General features: G+C 48.6%; 11 protein-coding genes across 11 annotated transcripts; 4 read left to right on the forward strand and 7 right to left on the reverse strand.

Moving 5' to 3' along the window:
• Positions 1-57: 57 nt before the first annotated feature.
• N7446_013349 (EthD domain-containing protein) lies at positions 58-592 on the reverse strand (the record flags this gene model as incomplete). Its single annotated transcript, XM_058522090.1, has 2 exons — positions 58-369; positions 431-592. The coding sequence occupies 2 exons, from the start codon at positions 590-592 to the stop codon at positions 58-60; spliced, it is 474 nt and encodes a 157-aa protein (XP_058365567.1).
• A 507-nt stretch (positions 593-1,099) lies between these two features.
• On the reverse strand, positions 1,100-3,823 carry psoF (bifunctional monooxygenase/methyltransferase psoF; the record flags this gene model as incomplete). Its single annotated transcript, XM_058522091.1, has 1 exon — positions 1,100-3,823. One exon carries the CDS (start codon positions 3,821-3,823, stop codon positions 1,100-1,102), a length of 2,724 nt encoding a protein of 907 aa, XP_058365568.1.
• A 680-nt stretch (positions 3,824-4,503) lies between these two features.
• On the forward strand, positions 4,504-5,031 carry N7446_013351 (uncharacterized protein; the record flags this gene model as incomplete). Its single annotated transcript, XM_058522092.1, has 1 exon — positions 4,504-5,031. One exon carries the CDS (start codon positions 4,504-4,506, stop codon positions 5,029-5,031), a length of 528 nt encoding a protein of 175 aa, XP_058365569.1.
• Positions 5,032-5,640: 609 nt separating this feature from the next.
• On the forward strand, positions 5,641-7,030 carry fpaI (putative methionine aminopeptidase, type I; the record flags this gene model as incomplete). The annotated part of the gene is made up of 5 exons (XM_058522093.1): positions 5,641-5,775; positions 5,835-5,868; positions 5,934-6,247; positions 6,306-6,852; positions 6,915-7,030. The coding sequence occupies 5 exons, from the start codon at positions 5,641-5,643 to the stop codon at positions 7,028-7,030; spliced, it is 1,146 nt and encodes a 381-aa protein (XP_058365570.1).
• A 240-nt stretch (positions 7,031-7,270) lies between these two features.
• On the reverse strand, positions 7,271-8,174 carry fmaE (monooxygenase fmaE; the record flags this gene model as incomplete). The annotated part of the gene is made up of 2 exons (XM_058522094.1): positions 7,271-8,023; positions 8,100-8,174. 2 exons carry the CDS (start codon positions 8,172-8,174, stop codon positions 7,271-7,273), a joined length of 828 nt encoding a protein of 275 aa, XP_058365571.1.
• Positions 8,175-8,799: 625 nt separating this feature from the next.
• On the forward strand, positions 8,800-9,603 carry fmaF (Fe(2+)/2-oxoglutarate-dependent oxygenase fmaF; the record flags this gene model as incomplete). The annotated part of the gene is made up of 1 exon (XM_058522095.1): positions 8,800-9,603. The coding sequence occupies one exon, from the start codon at positions 8,800-8,802 to the stop codon at positions 9,601-9,603; it is 804 nt and encodes a 267-aa protein (XP_058365572.1).
• A 59-nt stretch (positions 9,604-9,662) lies between these two features.
• N7446_013355 (uncharacterized protein) lies at positions 9,663-10,005 on the reverse strand (the record flags this gene model as incomplete). The annotated part of the gene is made up of 2 exons (XM_058522096.1): positions 9,663-9,756; positions 9,809-10,005. 2 exons carry the CDS (start codon positions 10,003-10,005, stop codon positions 9,663-9,665), a joined length of 291 nt encoding a protein of 96 aa, XP_058365573.1.
• A 123-nt stretch (positions 10,006-10,128) lies between these two features.
• Positions 10,129-13,267, forward strand: Fma-KR (putative PKS-like enzyme; the record flags this gene model as incomplete). Its single annotated transcript, XM_058522097.1, has 3 exons — positions 10,129-12,497; positions 12,545-12,899; positions 12,956-13,267. The coding sequence occupies 3 exons, from the start codon at positions 10,129-10,131 to the stop codon at positions 13,265-13,267; spliced, it is 3,036 nt and encodes a 1,011-aa protein (XP_058365574.1).
• An 84-nt stretch (positions 13,268-13,351) lies between these two features.
• Positions 13,352-15,583, reverse strand: N7446_013357 (putative acetate-CoA ligase; the record flags this gene model as incomplete). The annotated part of the gene is made up of 2 exons (XM_058522098.1): positions 13,352-13,794; positions 13,852-15,583. 2 exons carry the CDS (start codon positions 15,581-15,583, stop codon positions 13,352-13,354), a joined length of 2,175 nt encoding a protein of 724 aa, XP_058365575.1.
• A 595-nt stretch (positions 15,584-16,178) lies between these two features.
• fmaG (cytochrome P450 monooxygenase fmaG) lies at positions 16,179-17,847 on the reverse strand (the record flags this gene model as incomplete). The annotated part of the gene is made up of 2 exons (XM_058522099.1): positions 16,179-17,259; positions 17,318-17,847. The coding sequence occupies 2 exons, from the start codon at positions 17,845-17,847 to the stop codon at positions 16,179-16,181; spliced, it is 1,611 nt and encodes a 536-aa protein (XP_058365576.1).
• Positions 17,848-20,615: 2,768 nt separating this feature from the next.
• Positions 20,616-21,953, reverse strand: psoB (hydrolase psoB; the record flags this gene model as incomplete). The annotated part of the gene is made up of 1 exon (XM_058522100.1): positions 20,616-21,953. One exon carries the CDS (start codon positions 21,951-21,953, stop codon positions 20,616-20,618), a length of 1,338 nt encoding a protein of 445 aa, XP_058365577.1.
• Positions 21,954-22,136: the final 183 nt, after the last annotated feature.

Genomic DNA, 22,136 nt, shown 5'->3' on the forward strand with positions numbered 1-22,136 from the left:
TAGTTCGGTCACATTGATTCGTTAGATCTCCATCTGTACCATAGCAAGTATCTCTGTCTATGGCGCCTTGCTCATCTCTGTAAAGGGTGGAAAAGTAGGTTTACCAGCCTCATCGATGTTGACTACTTTACCATCACTGACGTATGTCTCAATCCAGCCGATACTAATTTCTGCGCCCTCTCCGCTGATAAAAGGCCCCTCCTCTGCCTGAAGCGCCTGGAAGTCCGCATCTGCCGCCCCCTTATAGAACGTTTCCATGTCACGAAACAAGAACTCTACCTGAGCGTCAAATTCTCGAATCCGCCATGGGTTGCCGCGCATGTTGTTGAGTTCCGACGTGAAGTCACGAAAGGACTTGGGGGCAAAGAACTAGGGAGACTGCTGTTACTTTGAAATTCTCCCGTAGTTTCCATTTCAATTCTGTACTTACGATAGAAAACCCCTCTATCCCGTTTTTGGCATGTAACTTGGCTGCACGGCTGGCATGCTGTTCGGTCACCCATTGATAGAAATCTTCTTCACTGACATTGGGTTGGCGATAGTGCGCCACCGTCATCCGCAAAAGGCGCTTCTTCTGGATAGGTTCGGCCATAGAGATGGGATGCAATTTCAGGGCGCCTTGTGCATCTCCATAGTGGTAAACTGAGCTATTTATCTCGGTTACATGACAGTCTTCATGCGCTGCTGTGAGGTCCGACGTAGGCTAGGGTTACGCTTCGGCTGCAGTTGCTTGCCCCCGAGCACTACCACCGAGCTGTGGGGACTTTCGGTAGCGCTTGTGTGTTTCTATTGTAATTCATCTTTCATGCCTGCGCGCATATTCTTTCGGTAGATGTGCACATGCAGCTTACCCTGACGCACGTCAGTCACATTCCGATATCGGTAGGTGCTCGTGCTACAAAATTTTCGCTCTTGTAGGACTGAATTTGAACCACGCACCGGGATTCGGGGGCAGAGCAGTTTGCCTATATCAAATGAAGGCTAATTTCCATATCTATCGAGAAAATAGATTTGAATAAAATTGACATGTACATAGACAGTATCAAACGTAGCTTCAAACGTAGCTTTAAACATTTCCGATAAATCTAACTAAAGGGCATCAATACGCATTGGTAGTTGCACTGTCCAAGGCAGTCGACAGTAGCAGACAGCTATGTCTGTGTGGCCCGGGAAGATCGTACGCAGCTAGATCAACGCCAGAGAAGCCAGTCTGCTTGAGCAACTCATTCCACTGCTCAGGAGACTGTAAGGGGCTCTTTATTCTCCCTTCGTCGACGCCAGCCCACCAACCAGAAAGTGGACCAAATGTGAGGTTATAGAAAGGAGTTAACCTCGTGAGCTCTACTAGACCGAAGACACCGCCGGGCTTTAGTAGCTTGCGTACATTGCTCAGTGTTTTTGTCAGACGTGCTGTGGCATGGATGACATTTGCGGCAATGATCAAGTCGTACGTGTGCTCTTCAAAACCTTGGCTCGTCGGGGAATCCTCAATGTTTAGGACCTTGAATTTCAAGAGGTGCTCCCATTTCTTCATCGTTGTCTTCGCAGTATTGAAGAAGCCTGGCGAGAGATCCGTGTACATGTATTCAGCACAGAATGGCTCGCCATTTGAGCTGCAGAGGCCGAGGACTTCCGATGTTGTGCCTCCTGTTCCAGCTCCAATCTCCAGAATTCTGATACCTTTCCTCTGGGAGGTGAGGATTTTGACGTATTCTGCCACATAGCGGTTAGCGCGCCTACCCTCGTCAGAGAGATAGACCCGGAAGAGCAGATCGCCTCTCATAATATGTGCAAGGGCGTGAGTTTTGCCAGTCAGGATGTTCACGATCTCTGGGCCCATCCTTGCAATCACCTCGCCTTCAATGCCTAACCTGGAAATCAAGTCTTCAAGTCCTTCTGCTTTTGAAGGTGCCTCCTGGACGAGTCTTTGTCCCTCCTCGGAATCAACAAAGTCTTGCATCACTTTCCACCAGTGAAGCCGATAATCTTGCTTCGGGCTCAGTCCGCGCCTTCTCATTTCCTTGACAGCCCTTTCAATGTACACAGCGGTAGTAGCGTTGACGAAGTCGGATTTAGCCGCCACAGTCATGCCAACTTTGTCGGCTTCTAGAGGAATTTGGACCGACTCCAACATTTCTGGGGTGACGTGGACCCCTCCGACAGTCTTCATCTGTTTTGACACACCATGGCTAGCGTTCTTATCCCCTTCAAGAGGCGTGAAGCTCATGCTTGACCACTGAGTCTCCAGTTCCTTGATGAGCCAGGGCTCCAAGTTGACAATTCCACCAAAGTAGAACATGATTCGGGACGGCTTTCCGGGAATGTTGGTCCCGACAAACCAGGAGCCCTGCTCGTGTGCATGTTTGGCTAGGAACGAACCAGCCCACACTTGCTCGACGTGTGTCGTCCACGCATTCATGGCATCCTTAGACACGTCGATCTTGGCGAGCCCATTGCTTTCCATATGCTCAATTGTCTTGCCAATCCAGCTTGCGAATGCTTCTAAACTGACAGGCTGGTTACCTGCGGGCAAATGAGGACCACAGACAATGAACATGTTCGGATAACCGTGGACCAAGACACCCGCGAATGTTTCAAGTCTCTGCATCCAAGACTCACGCAGTGACTGGTTCTTACTCCCTCTGATGTCTATCTTGTTCATGGCTCCTGTGCCTGAATCGAAGCCCATTGCCAAGATGATCATGTCAAGCTCATATTCCACCCCAGATGCAGTCTTGATCCCGTTTTCGTAAACGTCTATCTCCTCTTTGCTGATATCAACAAGCTGAACGTTCATTCGATTGAATGTCTCATAGTATCCATCTGCACAAGGAGGACGTCTTGCACCGAAGGGATAGGTTGGGCATAGAAGCTCAGCAGTATCAGGGTCGCGAACGATGGAACGGATTTTGCCACGAATGAAGTCAGCCGTAGCAGCATTGGCATCTGGATGCATGAATGAATCATCAAATGTGCCAAGCTGGAAATCGTAACAACCGCGCGACCAGCCAGTTTCGAAGACATGTTGAATCTCGTTCAAGTCTCCAATACTCGTTACAGTTCTCCCCGAATGCTTTACGGCGTGACCGGCCAGGTTAACTTTGGCAATATCCCAGGTCGCATCAAAATCCTTCTTGACATCTTCCACTTTTTGCTTGTCGAGAGGGTAGTTTTGCGCTGGTAGCACATAATTCGGCGTTCGTTGAAACGCGGTGAGCTTTTCAGCAATGGGGGCAAGCTTGGTGATCACTTGGATGCCTGTTGAACCTGTTCCAATCACACCGATTCGCTTGTTTTGAAAATCGACCTCGTGTTCCGGCCAGGTAGAAGTTTGATATACCTCCCCTTTGAACGACTTCAGCCCAGGGAATGATGGCTCCTTGGGAATAGATGTGATGCCTGTGGCAGGGAGGAAGTATCGCGAGGTAGCCACACCCCCATTCATAGTAGTGATCGTCCAAAGATTGTCACAATCGCTGTAGTGGGCTGATTTAACTTCCGACTCAAATTGAATGTTCTTGCGTAGGTCGTAACGGTCAACGATACGACCCAGATACCATTGAATCTCCTCTTGTGTGGGATAACGCTCAGTAAAGTCCCATTCTTCCAACAGCTCTGGCAGGAATTTCAAGGCGTATACCCAAGCCTCTCCATCGGTCCGACATCCAGGATAGCGATTCCACCACCAGGTGCCTCCTACATCTGACCCCGCATCGAAGCACCTTGCTGTCAAGCCCAGTCGGTCGAGCTCCCAGAGAGATCTGACACCACTGAAACCTGCGCCAATGACAATGGCATCATAATCTGGAGTAATGTTACTCATGGTGAACAACTGGATCCGTGTTGTGAGAATATAGCATGAATTCGAGGCACGAGCAATGAAGTATAGGTGTTCTGAGGGATAGTACGCAGAATGGATCACGCCTCACTATTCTTTGGTATAATTGGCACACTCTGGGATGGGCCTTTGAACTTACATCATCACGGGCCTTGGAGAATGCCACAGCTCTCCTGCTTGGGATTGATGGCTATGTCGGTATCTCCAGACCGAGACTGTTCCCGAACAGGAAGCAAGTATTGCTTGGTCGAGGCTACCCGTGTTAGGCGTCGCCGAGTATACCATCTTGCCGCCGATGCTTCTCCGGTATGAGGTTGAGACTTGACACATGCAGGGGTTCGGTGATGCCGAATCCGACCCCAATACGGCGCTGTCGCCGAATAGGACAAGGTCAGGCAGAAACTCTTATAGCAAACATTACACCAGACAGTGGGTCTTCTCCTTCACTTGTGACAGGCGGAATATGTCGCCTCCCAAGGATCACCGGAAGGGACCTCTGTCGGGTGGGGGTCCTTGGCGACAATGGTTGTCAGTCTTGGTATAAACCCATGGGTTTGCTCCCCCGATAGTCTCGGCGTAAACGATTGTAACGCTAATAGGTATATGGTATTATTAAAGTCGAATAGTGAAGCTTTGGGATAGACACATTTTGAGCACAACTCACCATGACCTCTCCATTCGGCTCAGACTATGGCTCCCAGCTGGGAACAGCCCTTCTGCGCGTCTCACCTCTTGTCATATCGTCAGCATCCTTGATGTTTAGCTGGTCGCAGGACATCTCTCTTGGTGCTTTCTTACACCCGTCCCTACGCAATGACCCAGCCCACCCTAGTGGCAAACTCCTCCCACGATACCTGCCCGCTTTCATGAGTCCTGGTATCTGGGGTATCGGGTTAACCTACCCGCCTGCCACTGTCATTTGCGTTATCAATGGGCTAAGCGGTCATACCCGCGAGGCTCGCAACCTTTACTTCGCTGGTGCGCTGTTCAGTATCGCCCACTTTTGCTGGGGGCCAACCATGTTTGCTATTCTCCGCCGCATTGGCGATGTTAAGTCGGCTGGCGTTCGAAACGAGGACGCGCTTAAGGAATGGCTTCCCAAACACCGCGCACGAACGCTGCTGGTGAATGTACCGGCCTTTCTTTGCATTTTGGCTGCCACGTTGGTCACTTTCACGGAGGGTCTTTCATAAGACCTTGTTGCTTAGGCCTTTAGGGTTTTGGCACTACAATGGATTCCTTACCGTCATTGATTAGTGTTTGACACAGATACATTGTATGTATCTCTGAATGGAACCATACACTATTAGCCAAGGCCGGAATATGTGACGTGTCCTTTGGCCGTATTCCGTAACCACCCCCCCCCCCCCCCCCGAATCAATTTCAAACCACGCCGAACTGGTACCCGCGTGTATATCTGTATATCATGTGATCTATAAACACTATACCCTACGCATGTCCGCACTTCTTGCTTTGTCTCGTGCTTCAATTTTTGTGTGTGTGTAAAATTGAAACTAGTTTCATCGAGTGTGTTTTTTTTAATTTTGAAGGCACTTTGGAGACGATGGGCGGTAAAACAAATACTACGTCTTTCCTAAGGCAGTTAGACAGGTGGCGCGGGGGCCCACTTAGAACAAAGGAGCGGTCCGCTTAGGATCGCCCAGATTTTATGCGAAGGCTTTTGGTTACATTGCTTACGTTGTTACTGTGGCAGTACTAGCCCAGAAGAAATACCAGTTAATAAGCAGTCATCCCACACCACCTCCTCCCACTCAAGCTGGTATCTCAAAATAGCCGCCACCATGTCCAATCCCGAGCAAAAGTGCTCAGGGGCCGATTGTGACAATGACGCTGGGACTTTGCAATGCCCAACGTGCCTGAAGCTGGGCGTGAAAAGCAGTTATTTCTGCAATCAAGACTGTTTCAAGAGGAATTGGGTCGGTACATCTGCCTGGGCATCTCTTTTAACTGAGAATCTAACACCGGTCGTATTCAGGCCACCCACAAGGCTATGCACAAGACACAAAATGGTAATCGCCACGTTCGGGTGACATGCACTAGCTACTTGTGACTTTGTTCTCTAATCACGATACAGCTAGTGGACTTTACAACCCTTTCCCGGCATACCCATACACTGGGTCTGTCAGAGCAGTATACCCGCTCTCCCCGCGACGAACTGTGCCCAAAACAATCAAGCATCCCGACTGGGCCAAAGATGGCATTCCAAAGCGTGAGATGCGCTTGAGCAGGTCCAAATGGGACCTCTTGGATGCGAAGGGCCAGGAGGCTATGCGCAAGGTGTGCAGGTTAGCTCGAGAAGTACTCGACATAACTGCGGCGGCGATGAAGCCCGGCGTGACCACAGATTACCTGGATGAAATTTGCCACAAAGCTTGCGTTGAGCGAGAGGTGAGTGCGGTTCACTCTTGTGTAAACATGTCAAGTTGCATGCTAAAGCATGAGGCAGTCATATCCTTCGCCACTCAACTACAACCACTTTCCCAAGTCATTGTGTACATCTCCGAATGAAGTTGTATGCCACGGCATCCCAGATCAGCGAATTCTTCTTGATGGCGACATTCTCAACCTGGACATCTCTCTGTACCACGGCGGGTATCATGCTGACTTGAATGAGACCTACTACGTAGGCGACAAGGCGAAAGCAGATCCTGACTCGGTCAGACTTATCGAAACGACGCGGGAGGCCTTGGATATGGCTATTGAGATAATCAAACCAGGTACACCGATTCGCGAGTTTGGCAAAGTAATTGAGAAGCACGCGGCCTCTAGGGGCCTAGTCGTCGTCAAGACTTGGGGTGGCCACGGTATTAATTCGGAATTCCACCCACCCCCTTGGATCCCCCACTACGCGAAGAACAAGGCTGTGGGAACATGTAAACCTGGGATGACATTCACGATTGAACCTATTTTGACTTTGGGTACCAATCGAGAAGTCTATTGGCCAGATGACTGGACAAACGTTACAGTGGACGGGAAGCGGACAGCACAATTCGGTGCGTATAGACCTTTCAAAGGCCATTTTATGAGCTTTAGGTACTAACTTGGAACTTGATAGAACATACCATGCTTGTCACAGAAACAGGTGTCGAGGTTTTGACTGCGAGACTGGAGAATTCCCCTGGAGGGCCGATTCCCATACCGGAGATTGCAAACGGAGATGCAAAGAAATGATGATACGGTCGAGTGGAGGGCCGATCACAAAGGGGCTATCAGGTGGAGAAGGGCCATACACCCGTGCGCAGATCTACTTTACTCGTGTATCTGAAGCTGTGCATCTTATCATCATTGGATCTTATCTAACCACACAATTATTGCATATTTCTATCACCAAACTTGCAATATACATGTGTTTGAAACTATTGCATTGCCACTGCTGGAGCTGGAGCTGCAGGAGAGGGTTTCCCTCGAGTTCTAATCCTTTTTACTTAATCTTGATTTGAAAGACCTCAAACCGGGTGTATCAGCACTAACCAACGTCCCCATCCAGTTCTCTGTGCTGTCTTTGCGATTTTTAACCTTAACCTCGCCTCGTCCAAGCAGAGTTGGATGGCAATTAACATACATGCTCTCATATCCACCAGCTTTCGTTATAAACGTCTCATGGAAGATACCCACGTGACCGGGGTTGTGCAGGTTATAGTATGCCCAAATCTCCTTGTGTAGCGGTTCTTGGGCAAATCTATGGATACTTTCCACATCTTTAAAGAAATACTTTATAAGCAGGGTGTTATTGGAGCTGCGCTCGCTGCCTCTCCAGTTCTGCACAGCCAACAGGCCAAGCTCGTCCTTACGGCGAAGTATATCCTGTTGCATAGCGAGGAACTTGGTCGAGATTTCGAGCATGTGCGGTGCAAAGATCCCCAGTGGGTGATTGTATTGTATTCCTAAGTGGAACACCGCCACAGAGCCCTTCCCTGGTCCAGGACCGTACTCTCCATCTTTGCTTGGGATCTGCGCGGTGGTTCTTCCCGGGACGACGTCGGTCATGAAAAGATTCGCTTGCGGTTGGAAGCAATATTTGATGGTAGTGAGAATGGATATGAGGAGAACGGTCGCACATGGGATAGCGGAGTAGTGGAGGGGAAGGATGGCGGAGAGGCTTATCTGCATAGCAGAACCGATGCAAAGGAGCGTGCCGAGACTAAATTGATTCGGGAGAAAGAACTATTGATGGTGACGTTAGCAGTGACGTTAGCAGTTGCCCTGTTAGCTGCTAATTTTGGGTAATTGAGTAGCTTACGGAGATGTCAGACGCCGTGAGATGTCGGCGTGGCTGTTTTGTGGACGGGAGAAGGGGCTTCATAGACTGGTCCATTGTAAAGCTTTGTAGTCGCGATATATCGGAGAGAAATCACGTTTCCCACGGTTTTGACATATATATATTTGTCCTTCAGGAATATGGGCTGATGCATTACTACCTGCGGGGTACTATTTTCTCAAAAGATTGAAGATCAATGCCCTTTTATGCCATATTGTAGTTCTTTCGATGAATGTTTACCAGGCTATATATGCTGTCAAGCAGTAAACTCCTAGTGATATTAATGTGAGGGATATAAAAGCCTTCTGATGCCTTCCATGTATCTTTCGAAGACGGTTATATATTCAAATTCAATTGGCTCTGTCTCCAAATTCTCTCTTTTTCCTTTTGTTCACCCAATCAAGCTATCAGTAGTATTCTAGTGCTGTGCCTTGGGCCGAGGACTTCGGTCCTGTTTCCTTCCGTAGCTGACCGCATTGACCTTTGCCGCTTCATCAAGTCAGTATGCGAAATTGTCGGAACCATACATGAAACTTGCCGAAAGCCTAGGAAATCAAGAGTGGACACGAAATCAGTATTAGCTAGTCAACGAATGCCCTGAGAAATCAAGATTGACAATGCACACCTGGCCCCTGGAACCACCAACAATCTAGGAAACATCCTCGATACCTTGACATTAAACATGGAAGAGGCTAAGGCTCATCTCAAAGAGCACGGCTGGGTCAAGGTCTCTTCGGTTCTCTCCAAAGAGGAAGCTCAAGATGCACTTGACCGCCTCTGGAGGGCGAAAGCTGCCTCCGAGGCTAGTGGCGAAGCGACTTTCCAGCCTATCTTGGATCCCAACCCTGCCAACGTCCGCATCTTTTACCTCCCAGAGGTGGACGCATATTGGAGAGAAATGCTCATCTACCCGACCGGGCTAGACTTGGCCAAGTCCTTGCTGGGCGACCAACTGCTGGTCAGCAACTTCTCTGCCAACATTGCTCGTCCTGGTGCAGAGAGCATGGCTCTGCACTCTGATCAAAGCATCGTTCTTCCACCGCCGTGGTTGGATATCTGGGCGGTCAACGTGATTTGGTGCCTGACTAGGACGACCAAGGATAATGGAGCGACCTTGTATATTCCCGGTTCAAATAAGTGGACCACCTGGGAGGATGTGCCCGATAATGCACCTGATTTGCTGGTCCCTTTTGAAGCTGATGCGGGCGATATTGTTGTTATTGATGGGCGCCTATGGCATACCTCTGGAACCAACATTACTAAGGACGAGGATCGTGCCATTCTTTTTGCCTATTACTCCGCGCCTCATATGCGCCCTCTGACGAACTGGTCAGCAAAGCTGCCAAAGGAGCTCCAAGAGACGCTTAGCCCGCAGATGAAGGAACTTCTCGCACTGAGCCACATTGGATATGTTGTGAAGGGCGATCTGACTTATATGGCCCAGAAGTATCCCCCAAAAAAGGATCCAACTGCAGTTGTCGCTTGAGTCATGATAGTGAAGAAGAATGTGTATATAAAAGGAGTATATCAGAGTTTACTCAAGTACTAAAGGCAGTTTGGAAATACAGGCGCCTCTACAATGCGGAAGATATTCTTCAAGGATCGTTTTACCTGCACCATAATATCCAGCAGGGTACTTCTGTGTATGCGAATGAATACAGCAGAAGCAAATTGAGCTTAGTAATACTTACTTGCATTCATTGCTGGCCTGGCCGTAGCTGCTGCACATAGCGTCCGTCACAGAGGAGACGTTCACCGGGTGTATCCGAATCCTTCGGAAGACAAAGAATAGGAAGTAATTAGCTCCCCAATTAAGTTTGGTCTTCTCCGTCCGGAAGATTTCCGTACGGTCATCGGCCACTACCGACTTATCCTTATCCTCAGCCATCGCAATGAAATTACAGAACATGTAACTTACTAGATCCTAAGTTATCTGACACTTCTCATTTATGAAGGAGTACACTCTCTTTGATGCTATCGTTTCCCTCTTTTATTATCGAGCGAAACAGTCATGTTGGAACTCCCTTGTGAGCTGTTAGGGAGCCGAAACCCACGTGCTACAAATTATGAGGCCAAATGGCGGCGCGTCTTCAAATTAGGAGACTTGCCGTGGCTAGGAGCTCACCACATACAGAATGAGACCGTTATCCCGGCAGCTTTGCTTTGCGTCATGGCCCTTGCGGCCGCGATGGATATCAGCAATGGCAGACAAACAGATATCATCGAGCTCTCGGGTGTTACCATAGGACCGCTGATCGTACTAAAAGCACCTTCAGTGGAGCTTGAGACCTCGCTCCGTATCAGCAGCCTCGTTGACTCTGGTAACCCTCGAATTGACTGCATCCAGGCAGAGTTCAGTCTCAACGAGGTCGCAACGCACGATCAAAAGATGGCCACTGCAGCTAAGGGAAGATTACGCGTCACTTTTGCAGACCGCGAGTCAACCGACCCCTCAATATTATCCTCCACCGGACAACCCAAGCCGTGTGGATTGATACCTGTCAACGTCAACCAATTTTACGATTCACTCAGCGAAGTAGGCTTGAGCTATCGTGGAGCTTTCAGAGCTTTCACTTCTGCTGAGAGGCGTCTGGATTATGCTTGCGCTGTCACGAATACGACCGACGAAGCAGGAGGTGTATCAGGATTGCTTCACCCTACCAGGCTGGAGGCCTGCTTCCAGACGCTTTTACTTGCCTTCGCCGCCCCTCGAGATGGTTCATTATGGACAAGCTTCACGTCTACAAACATCGGTCGCGTGACCTTTTTTCCACATTCATTCGTCGGCCTGGATACGCCTGCCTCAATTACTGTCGAAGCGCATCTACAGGAATATGAGCCAGGGTGTGAGGCAATGTTACCCATGATCAAAGGGAACATTGATGTCAGCAGCTCAGAGACCGGCCAGTTACAAATGCGCCTCGAAAGTCTTACCATGAGCCCCACGATTTCCTCTGCCGAGAAGCAGGATAAACTCATGTACCTGAAAATGGCATGGCAGCAAGACATCCTATCGGGAGTATTACTCGAGCAAAATGATAATACCTCCTGTCACGAGTGGTTGGGCTTCTCTCACGGTCACAGGTTTATTCTGGCAGCAACCAGACAGATCTCACATCGCTACCGAAAGTTAAAAATTCTCCAAATTGGAACGTCGCCTATCCATTTGGTACAAGCTATGTGTCAGGATCTGGGGGAGGCTATGAGCTCATATACAATTATGGATACATCGGACAGGGCCATAGCAGAAATGAGGAGGGTGACCATATCACACGACTTGCCTATCAAGCTCGAAGTCCTCGACATTCCAAAGGATGTTGGAATATTGTACGAGTCAACCGCCCTCAGTCCAATTGACCTCAGCTCTTTCGACTTGATAATTGCTCTGAAGACCTCCAGAGATGAGTCTGTTCCATTGGAATCTATGCGAGGTTTCTTAAAACAAGGAGGGTTTTTACTGATGACGGTGACGGTAACGGAGGCCATTCCGCCGGAAGCAACAGATACTACCTGCAAGGAAATACACCAAATGTTGCAGAGAGCTGGGTTTTCTGGTGTTGACTCATTGCAAAGGAAACGAGAAAAGGGTTCGTCCTTTGTCATCTTGTCGCAGGCCCTCGATGATCAGGTCAGCTTTCTGAGAGCCCCGTTTGAGTCGACACCAGCTTTTAGTAGAGGAGGATCACTTCTTGTTATAGGTGGCTTGTCGCAAAATACCAAACTATTTATAGAAATCATCGAGAGCAGACTGAGATGTGTGTGGGATGGGGAGCTCATCATGATTAGTTCCCTGACCGACTTGAACAGCCGGGACTTCCAACAAGTGGAAGCTGTCCTTAGTCTGACCGAGTTGGATTATTCGGTTCTGGAGAATCTCAGTTGTGATACATTTCACGGCCTACATCAACTTTTTGACAAGTCCAAGATAGTCCTGTGGGTTACCCACGGCGCTAGAAATCAAAACCCGCACCAAAGCGGTACAATTGGACTTGTTCGAGCCGTCCAAGCTGAATGCCCGGAGAAGATTCTGCAACTCCTTGATTTGGATGAGATCTATGGCAACGAGTCTCTTGTGGCAGAGAGCTTCCTTCGGCTTATTGGAGGTGTTCGGATGCGAGATAATAGCTTAAGCATGCTGTGGACTGTTGAACCGGAGCTGTCAGTCCAAGGAAGGAGACTTCTCATTCCGAGAATTCTTTTCGACAAAAAGCGCAACGATCATCTCAACTCTTTACGGCGGACATTAGAGGCTGGAAATCCCCCAGGTCTTTTCTCGCCGAGTAAGACGTACGTTCTTATTGGTCTTAGCGGGCAAATCGGCCAGTCTATCACCAGATGGATGGTAGAGGGTGGTGCGCGCCACGTTGTGATCACAAGCCGGTAGGTAGAGACAAGACTGTATGTGGAATGGCTACTAACCCTAATAGGAATCCCAACAAACACACACTCTGGAAAGAAGAGCTAGAAAAGAGAGGTGCCAATATTGTGATTAGGGCAGCAGATGTTACAAAAAAGCAAGATATGATTAATCTTCGTAACCACATTCTCGGGGCTATGCCCTCTATCGGAGGTTTGGCAAATGGTGCAATGGTTCAGTCTAATTGCTTCTTCTCCGACCTGACGTACGACGCCCTACAAGAAGTCCTTAAACCCAAGGTGGACGGGTCCGTGATCCTTGACGAGGTCTTCTCTGATGATGATCTGGAGTTTTTTTTGTTGTTCTCGTCCATATCGGCTGTGGTTGGCCAACCATTCCAGGCAAATTACGATGCTGCTAATAATGTAAGTTTCCCGAATCTTCAGTTTGATTCGAGTCATGACAAACTGACCACTGCGAGTTCATGAATGGCTTGGCATTCCAGAGACGAGCTCGCAACCTCCCTGCCTCGGTGATCAACTGTGGTCCTATCATAGGGCTCGGATTCATCCAAAATATTGATAGCAGTGGGGGATCTGAGGCTGCGATTTCTACCTTAAGAGGCCTGGATTACATGCCTGTCTGCGAGCGCGAGCTTCATCACATATTGGCTGAAGCGATCCTCGTGGGAAGGACCTATGAGACACCAGAACTTATCACCGGGCTAGAAACGGCCTCTGAGAACTTCCCGCCTTTCTGGCACAAGAGCTTGATATTTTCACATATCATATAGGAATTGTAGCTTGTCCACTAAATATGCTGACTGGTCATATTCTTCTGAGCTACTAGCTCTGTATGATTGTAAATATGCCTATTTTCATGCCGTTTCCCTTGCCTCAATTGCCTTATGTTTACCCGTGTTCTTGTTGAAGTACTCCCGAATCTTGGCTCTCGCGACTTCTACGGCCGTTGCGTCCTCAATTGTGCTAGGTACCTCAACACTGCGATTGAAGTCACCGTAAACTCCATTCTCCACTAATTCCCGAAGCACACGACGTAATGTCTTACCGGACCTCGTTTTTGGTATCATATTTTTGCCCTGTACTATGCCTCCCAAAGAGGCAAATGCTCCAACCCGACTCCTGACCAGTGATTGAATCTCTTTCGCAACGCTCGCTGTTGGTGTAGCAGAGTCTGGGTGGTCCGACACGGAGAGGGAGATAAATGCGAATGGAAGTTGACCTTTGAGTTCATCTGGAATAGCAACCACACACGATTCTGCGACCTGGGGATGGGAGGAGATAGCTTCTTCAATAGCTCCTACATGTGTTATAAAATCAGTAACTGGGAGGGTATCAAGAAAGGGATGGAACTAACCACTTGACAATCGATACGCGCTAACGTTCAACACGTCATCATTTCGACTCATCACATGAACATATCCATCATGATCAACCCATCCCGCATCTCCAGTATCCAGAAACCGGGATTGAAATCTTTTCAAATAGCTGTTGTAGAATCTCTCCTCGTCCAACCACAGCGTGCTGAATGCTGTCGGCCCAAGAGGCAGGCCCAGCACAATATTTCCCATGGATCCTTTTGGTACCTCTTCACCGTGCTCATCCACCACTCGAACATCAAAACCTGGCATAGGCTTTCCAGCACTCCCTGGCTTGGTTGGAGGGAGTTTATGACTTGTTGCAACTTCATCCCTCAATCCAATATGGGGCGCAATCGCTCGGCTGGTGATCGGAGATCCGGCTTCGGTTGACCACCAATTATCGATGACTTGTGCCTTGTTTCCACCATGCTTATCAAGTAGCTCTTGGTACATGGAGATGAGGGTTGGCTCTGACCGCTCGCCAGCAAGGAACAAAGCTTCTAGAGTCCGCAAGCCTCCACGCTCTCCGGTCTCGGACAATTTTGTATTACTAGGGTCATCTTGCTTGATGGCTCTCAGCGCTGTTGGTGTCGCGAACATAGTATTCACCTTGTACTGCTCGACAATCCTCCAAAAGGCAGACGCATCAGGTGTTCCTATAGGCTTGCCTTCGTACAAAACGGTGGCCGCTCCGGCCAACAATGGCGCGTATAAGATGTAAGAATGACCGACCACCCAACCGATATCTGAGGCCGCAAACATAACGTGTCCCGGGCCGGTGATGTTGAAAATATAATCGATGGTGAATTGTAGGCCAACCGCGTGACCGCCTGAATTGCGCAACACACCCTTTGGTGCTCCAGTCGTACCGGAGGTATGCATGATATAGATCGGCTGATTGCTTTGCACCGGAACACAGTCGGCTGTGATACCTCGTGACCCGGCGTTTGTCATCAGTTCCTGCCACGATGATTGTTTTGCCGTGTTTGTCCTGCGACGGAAGAGAACTTGTTGTATCCAGCGCCAGGTTTTCCTCCACCAACTATTTGAAGACTCCTGGAAGTTCCACTGTAGTTGTTCGCGCTGCCATATGATTATGTGTGAAGGTTTGTGGCATGAAAGCTTCATCGCTTCCGCGACGAGTGGTTGGTATGCAATTGGTGGCCTATTCCCGACGATGCCGCACGATGCAGTGAGAAACACATCAGGCTTGCAAGCATCAACTCGCTGAGCGAGAGCGTTTGGTGCGAATCCTCCGAACACAACTGAGTGGATTGCTCCTAAACGATTGACGGCAAGCATGCCAACCAAGGCAGCCGGGATCATGGGCATATACAACATGACCACATCACCACTCTTGACCCCTTTCTCTCTCAGTACACCCGCCAGGGTCTCAACCTTACTGAGGAGTGTGTTATAGGTAATTGTCTCCTTTGTGTTGGTGACCGGACTGTCGTAGTAAATCGCAGGTTCGTGTCCGTTGCCCGCAGCGACGTGTCTGTCGACGCAGTTGTAGCAAGTTGAGATTTCACCACCGGGGAACCATTCCCAGGTCGGATGAATGGTGCCATCTTGCAGACTCTTCTGAAGTGTCTGGAGTGCGGTGTCAGGTTTCCGGTGCCAGTGAAGACGTCTGGCTTGGCGCGACCAGAACTCCTCCGGGTTTTGTAGACTCCGTCGATGAGCTTCATCTTGAAGATAAAGGAGATTTGATGACGTCGAATCCATTATTTTAGTCGGATCCACTCAGGAAATGAATGAATACAACGAAAGAGCTGCCACTATTGGTGGCTTAGGGTTGTTGGCTGATAATATGGCATTCAGACTTAACAACCAATGCTGATTTGTGGGTTATCAAACTACTGTGTCGATGGACTGAATGCCACCTTAGCACATGTTGTCAGCTGTGATAGCGTTCACTCTGCACCTGCGTTCGGTAACTGATACCGAATCCATGGTGATCGCCGATATTCTCCACTGCCGAAGACCTACCAGGGGCCGCCGATCTAGCGGCAGTCATTGTCAGTGGTGGAGGTTTACATTGAGCTTTAATGGCAGATAAAGATTTAGAAAAGGGTCTGCCTGCGTGAAACATGAACCATGAGTGCTCTCACAAGACCCTACGTGTCTCAGTAGGCGTGAAGTGTGACAGAGAGGAGAATCTACTGGCAATATAAACATACACCGAGTACTCCATATTTTCTTTAAAGTAATGTAACTAATTGCGAGCGCTGTGCTGGATTGAACCGCCAACCGAAACAGTTTGTATCTCTCCAGCTTATAATATTTTCAAATTCAACCATTTATCTGTGCCTTTGGCGCTTCACACTGTACTCGCTCTGAGAAGACTCGCATGGCTAAGCTCAGGTATCTGCTCAGACTCGATACGGCGAAGAAGATTGATGTGATGCTGACTGCGAGGCTCCACCTTGAACTCAAAGGGAGCGGGGCGATTGACCATGCCCGGGATAGCCTCGAGAGTGACAGGAATCTCGTTGCCTTGGGAATCCTTAGCCTTACGAACGTTGAAAGCTGCCAACAGCTGGACCACAGCAATGTAGACACTTGCATCTGCAAAGAAGCGACCGGCACAAGATCTTCGACCATAACCGAAAGCCAGTTCACTCGGATCAGGGTTGTTGAATGGCTCCATATAACGCTCTGGTTTGAAGACTCGGGGCTCTGGGTAATCTTTGGGGTCGTTCAAAAACCACCATAGAGAAGGAAGGAGATAAGAGCCTTTAGGGATAAAGTATTCTCCGTAGACAATATCTTCCTCCGACTTGTGCGTCAAGCCCATGGGTCCTACAGGATTCCATCGCCAGGCTTCCTTGATAATACCGTCAATATAAGGCAGGTTGACTCTGTCGTCAAAGTTGGGGAGCCTATCGGATCCGACAACTCGGTCGATCTCGTCCTGTGCCCTTGTTACAACATCGGGGAATATGACAAGAGCACAGATAACGCTGTGGATGATGGCGACCGTGCTGTCAGATCCTGCAGCATAGAGGCTGACTGCAGTCCATTTGATAGCCTCTTCGTCTTCCGCAGTCAAACTGATATCATTACGGTTCGACTTGGCCATGTTCTTTTCGAGAAGGTTGGAGACATATGAAGGACGATGGGCCTTGTGTGCCATCTGGCGCTTGACAAAGTCATAGGGAAGTTCGGCAGCGGCCTCGTTGACGGCCTTCCATTCTTGCGCGGTCTTCCTATACGACATGCCAGGGAACCAGTCAGGAAGATACTTGATAGCAGGCACCGAGTCAATGGCCCAAGAAAGTGGCACGAATGCCTGGGACAGATTCTCCATTGCGTGTTCAATCAACTCGACCAGTGGATCGGGGCTGTCTCGCTCAATCGAGTAACCATAGTTAATGCTCAGAACGATGGCTGCTGCCAAACTAAGAAACCATTAGATGATGTGTATACGACAAGTGCCATGGCTTAGGGGACTCTTACGTTTTCAAGTGATGCAAGATGTCTTCAGGTTTATTGAACGTTTGAATGATGAAACGAATAGATTCCTGCTCTTGGATGGGGCGGAAACCAGCAGAGAGCCCTTTAGTCCCAATTTCCTGCTGAACCATCTTCCGGTGCAGGCGGTACTTTCCGTCGTACTGGTGTGTGATGAGAAAGTTCTCGAACCCACATAGCTGAGCAAAGTTGAGCTGAGGTCTTGCCGATGTCTTTTGGGCCTTCTTCCCCATGACAGCATGGGCAGCGTCTTTGTCATGGAATATGACAAGTGTCGTCCCCATGACATTGATAGAGCTGACGGGACCGTAGGCATCTTTGTGCTTGAACCAGTGCTGATACTCGGGCTGTCCTTTGGCGGGGAGATCGAAGAAGTTGCCAATAACCGGCAATGGCTTTGGCCCAGGAGGGACCTTCCATTTGAGATGCTTTCTTCGCTTGCTGAACGCCAGCACAGCTATGAAGGCTACCAATGCCGCGCAGGTAAGCTGAAGGGTAGATAGTTCGCGTGCCATATTGTATGATCTAAGTCAAGAATAGGGGTTTGGCCTGTCAAGTCTACGTCTCGGGCCTGCCAGTATTATTTGAGTCAGGCAATTACATGGACGGCACATCCGAATTTCGCACGCATTCGGTTACGCCCTTAGAGAGCGTTCGCTCCCTTTTCACCACGAATAGGGGTCATTTCCACCATTCCATCTCCTCAAACCCTAGGGTAGCTTGGCCACAAAGCTAATAATCGACTTTCGGCCATCCGATTACCGATATGTTTAGGTCCATAAGCTTACTCTGTCTCCTAACGCCCGTACAGCTGGTTCGGAGTTAGCCTTACTGTGGATTCTCAACCAAGAAAAGGACGAGCAAATTAGTATGTGAAAGTGATGTAGGTCAATTTCTTTGCTACGAATGAGTCTTCCTTGGCTTCGATGGGACTGCGAGCCTGTTTCATTTAGACTATTTCCTATCTCCTTCCGTATTAAGTGAATGCAATACTCTGACCGTATGCCCCCGTCCAACTTGCAAAATAGTCGGATGTATTCGGGAACTTGTGATAACGGCATAATACCCTAAACTAGGAAACGACTGTCATCTTAGCAACCATCTGTAAGCTAGGGCCATCCATACTCATGGCTTTACTGTGATGGCCGCGTACGGCTAAACGGCAGAGTCATAGTGTGACTGTTCAAATAGCGAAACTTTTAAATCCTTCGGAAAATGGATTTAAGACAGGTTTATCGTTGTACATTGAGCTATTAAGCCATCCATTGTTGCAGATAAGTTTAATTCACCGGGCACCAAATTCTGTGACACCATCGATATCAAGCAGCTGTTATAACGCCCTTATTTCCAAGCAGATATGGAAGTGTTACAACTGGGGAAAATACCCTTCTCCTTTTTGAAGACTTTATATCTGTTCGGAAAGTCCGACATTCCAGCGGCAGCTTTACCTTCTGTATGTGCCGTTGCTAATTCTTGATCCACGAACAAGAAATGCGACTAACACTGAGAGCAGATAGTCGTAGCCCTTGTGCTTGCCGGACCATGTAGCTTCCACTTGATCACAAAGGGGGTACTCTGGAATCAATTACATCTTCTCACGTTTCAGGTGCGTCTAGAGGCTTTCTTTTCCAGGCAAGGGCGATCAAATGTTGACATCGTCAGGTGAAAAACCAGGTTAGTTATACCCACGTAACGACAAACAAGATGATAACGACAAGAAATGCTTACCATATTTCAGATTGATGGTATAGAAGAGGATAGCATTGCAAAGCCGCATCGACCCTTGCCCTCTGGCAGGATAACCCCAGAACACGCTACCATGCTCTATCATGTCCTCTTCCTATTTATGTGGATTGCGGCCATACACACAAACACGATCGGATGCACTTTAATCTATTCGATTGCCATAGTGGTATACAACGAGGGTGGCCTGGCAGCTATTCCGGTAGTCAAGAATTTTATCGGAGCTATTGGTCTCGGTTGCTATTGTTGGGGGACAACGATAATTCTTGGTATTACCTCTGACAACACTTGGGGATTTGCGAAGTTACATGCTAACAGATAGTGTTTTCAAGATGGCGGCAAAGAGTTATATGGACTGAAAGCCATCGCAGTACTGATGATAGCTGCAATTTTTGCCACTACTGTGAGTTCTTTTGCTCAATTTTGTTCCCATCGGAGGCAATCACATGCTAATAACGTCTCACTTGTATAGGGCCATGCTCAGGATTTCCGTGATCGCTCCGCTGATACAACACGGGGCCGCAAAACAATACCGCTACTGCTGTCCCAGCCTGTAGCTCGCTGGTCACTGGCCGCGATAACGGTCGCGTGGACCATAGGGTTGATTGCCTTGTGGAAACCACCGGCTATAGTTACTCTGGCATACGTTGCTGCGGGTGTGCGGTGTCTTGGTGGTTTCCTCTCCAGCTATGACGAGAAGGACGATTATGTCTCTTATTGCTGGTATGGTGTAGGTCTATCCTGTTCTTCATATTGCCGCCTGTTCCATGTTCGTTGACTCCAAAATACAGTTTTGGCTTCTTGGTAGTAACATACTACCTATCTTCCCTCGTCTGAGAGGTGAGCTTCTTTAGAAGAGTTTGGCTGCAGTCGGACTGTACCGTGGAAACTTACCACCTGGGCACCAGGGTACCAGCAAGGGGCCTTGTTCAACGAATCACCTCATTCCTTCTATTTTTGTATGTAATGTTAAGCTAAGACATGGATATTTATCAAAAGTAAATAGACCAATATTTTATGCAAAGCACGATGGACTTTTGCTCTGATATCTAAGAGAAACGTAACATAACAGGAAATAATAGCGGAAGTAGTCTTGCCTAGGTCCACCGGACCCCGGACGCAATGCAGGAAGATGACGAACAATAAACGTACAGTATTTCTTTTTTAATTGTAGACTGTCACGGGACTGGCCTCAACCCTTTTTACTGTATCACGCTGTATGTAAGATACACATTCAGTGTCAATTATGTACACTCCACGATCGCTCTTCACTATTATATGTTAATTTTGATAAATAGCTATAAATATTGGTAGCATATTGTGGACCTTCTTAACCTTATACTTACTTTAGTCGTAGCAAGTTGCCTGTGAGTCTTGCGATAATTGGGAGACAGTGATATATTTCCTTTCAGTACTCTGTCAATTATAAAACTAGATTTTTGAACCCAGTGATTTTAATTAGTATTACACCACCGAGGATAAAGGAATTATGTGTAAATGGAAAACAATAGTAAGATTTGAGTTTCAGAGAGTATATATTTTAAAACTTGGTGACCAAGTCTTCGATACTCGAGCTGGCCGTCAAAGGCTCCCTCTCAACTTCAAATCTTTGGTCCAGCCACTCAAACATTTTCTGTGCCGAATATCCAAACGCACCGATCTTGGCCTGGAGGCCTCCGAATGCTACATCTGTAGCGATCCACTTCTCCTTGTCAATGCCGTCTTTGAGACTAGTCAAGCACTCGTAAATCTTGTCTGTTGTCGTGGCTGGGTTGAAGTAGAAGCTTGCCCCTGCCCCCGTCACTAGTGTTGGGCACTTCACGTCAGCCAAGTATTCTGTGCCGTCCGCGTTCTGCAATGTGTAGTCGCCAAAACTACGCATGATATCCGCGTCCGTCTTGGAGTCCGTGGCCCACTTCAAGTGGTTAAATTCCCATCGGGCCTGAAAGTCAAGTTTCTTGAGAAAGCTGAGTATTCCATTGAACATGCCGTCAGAAATCCAGCCGCTCATAAAGCCGTTAAATAGTGGTGCCGGCATCCTGCCTCCCACGAAGCTCGACAAGCTGTAAAATCCATCCACGCTCACACATGCCTTGATGCGGGGGTCTGTAGCCGCGCGGAGTGCAAAATAACCACCCATGGACGCACCCGTGACGGCAATGTGGTCGAGATCTAGGTCAAGTTCGGGATGACGAGCAGCCAGATCAAAGAGGTGATCCAGGACGGGACCGGTGACGGCTTCCCAGTCAGGGCGCATGGGTAACTTGTCGCGACGGAGGACGATTCCTTGACCGGGCCCCTCAAAAGTGAGGACTGCGTATCCTACATCCGGCCCGTACGCTGGGTTCACAAAGTAGATTTCCTCTTGAGTAGAGTCGCCACCGCCAGAGTTGAGCAGGATGGGGATCTTGCGACCAGAAATGCGGCTTGAGGCGGACGGCATGTAGAGATAACCAGGCAACCGTTTTCCGTCCTCGTACGGGATGTCCAGGAAAATGGTCTTTCCGTCACGATACTGGACGCCCTTTCTAAAATTGGCAATGGATCGTTCAATTGTTGGAAGGACCCTTTTGTCATGTCCTATAGGCCCTTCATTGAGCATGAACTGCGCTGCGCGAAGGTAGTTTGACGAGCGTAGATACGCCCGTCGCGCACCCACACGATCTCCAGAGGCCTCAGCTTCTTTTGCAATGGCTTCTGCCTTGTTACCAGCTTCGACAAGGGCACTATACCATGACTCTGGATCTTGATCGTTGATCTTGGCTGCTGCTTCCAGCGCCTCTCCGATCTCGGCTCCTTCATGTGGCGCCATGGCCAGTAGACGAAGAAACTCAAAATCGAAGAAGGGCGACTTGAATAGCTTATGGATGGTTGCCATGATTGTTTTCAAAATGCAAGAGCTTCTGGGGTATGGGTGACCTAGGAGTTTCGAGATGGTATTCTAGTATATTTAGGCAATGGGTAACGATCGCGATAGTACGAGAACGATGTCTGAGTGTCTCTTCATTCTGAGACTCGTCCTCAGTGGTACATTGATGCAACCCATAAAGGTGTGTGCGCC

The sequence above is a fragment of the Penicillium canescens genome, assembly GCF_028828765.1.
Source record: "Penicillium canescens strain IBT 15451 chromosome Unknown utg000011l_segment0_segment0, whole genome shotgun sequence".
In the NCBI taxonomy this organism is placed as follows: Eukaryota; Fungi; Ascomycota; class Eurotiomycetes; order Eurotiales; family Aspergillaceae; genus Penicillium; species Penicillium canescens.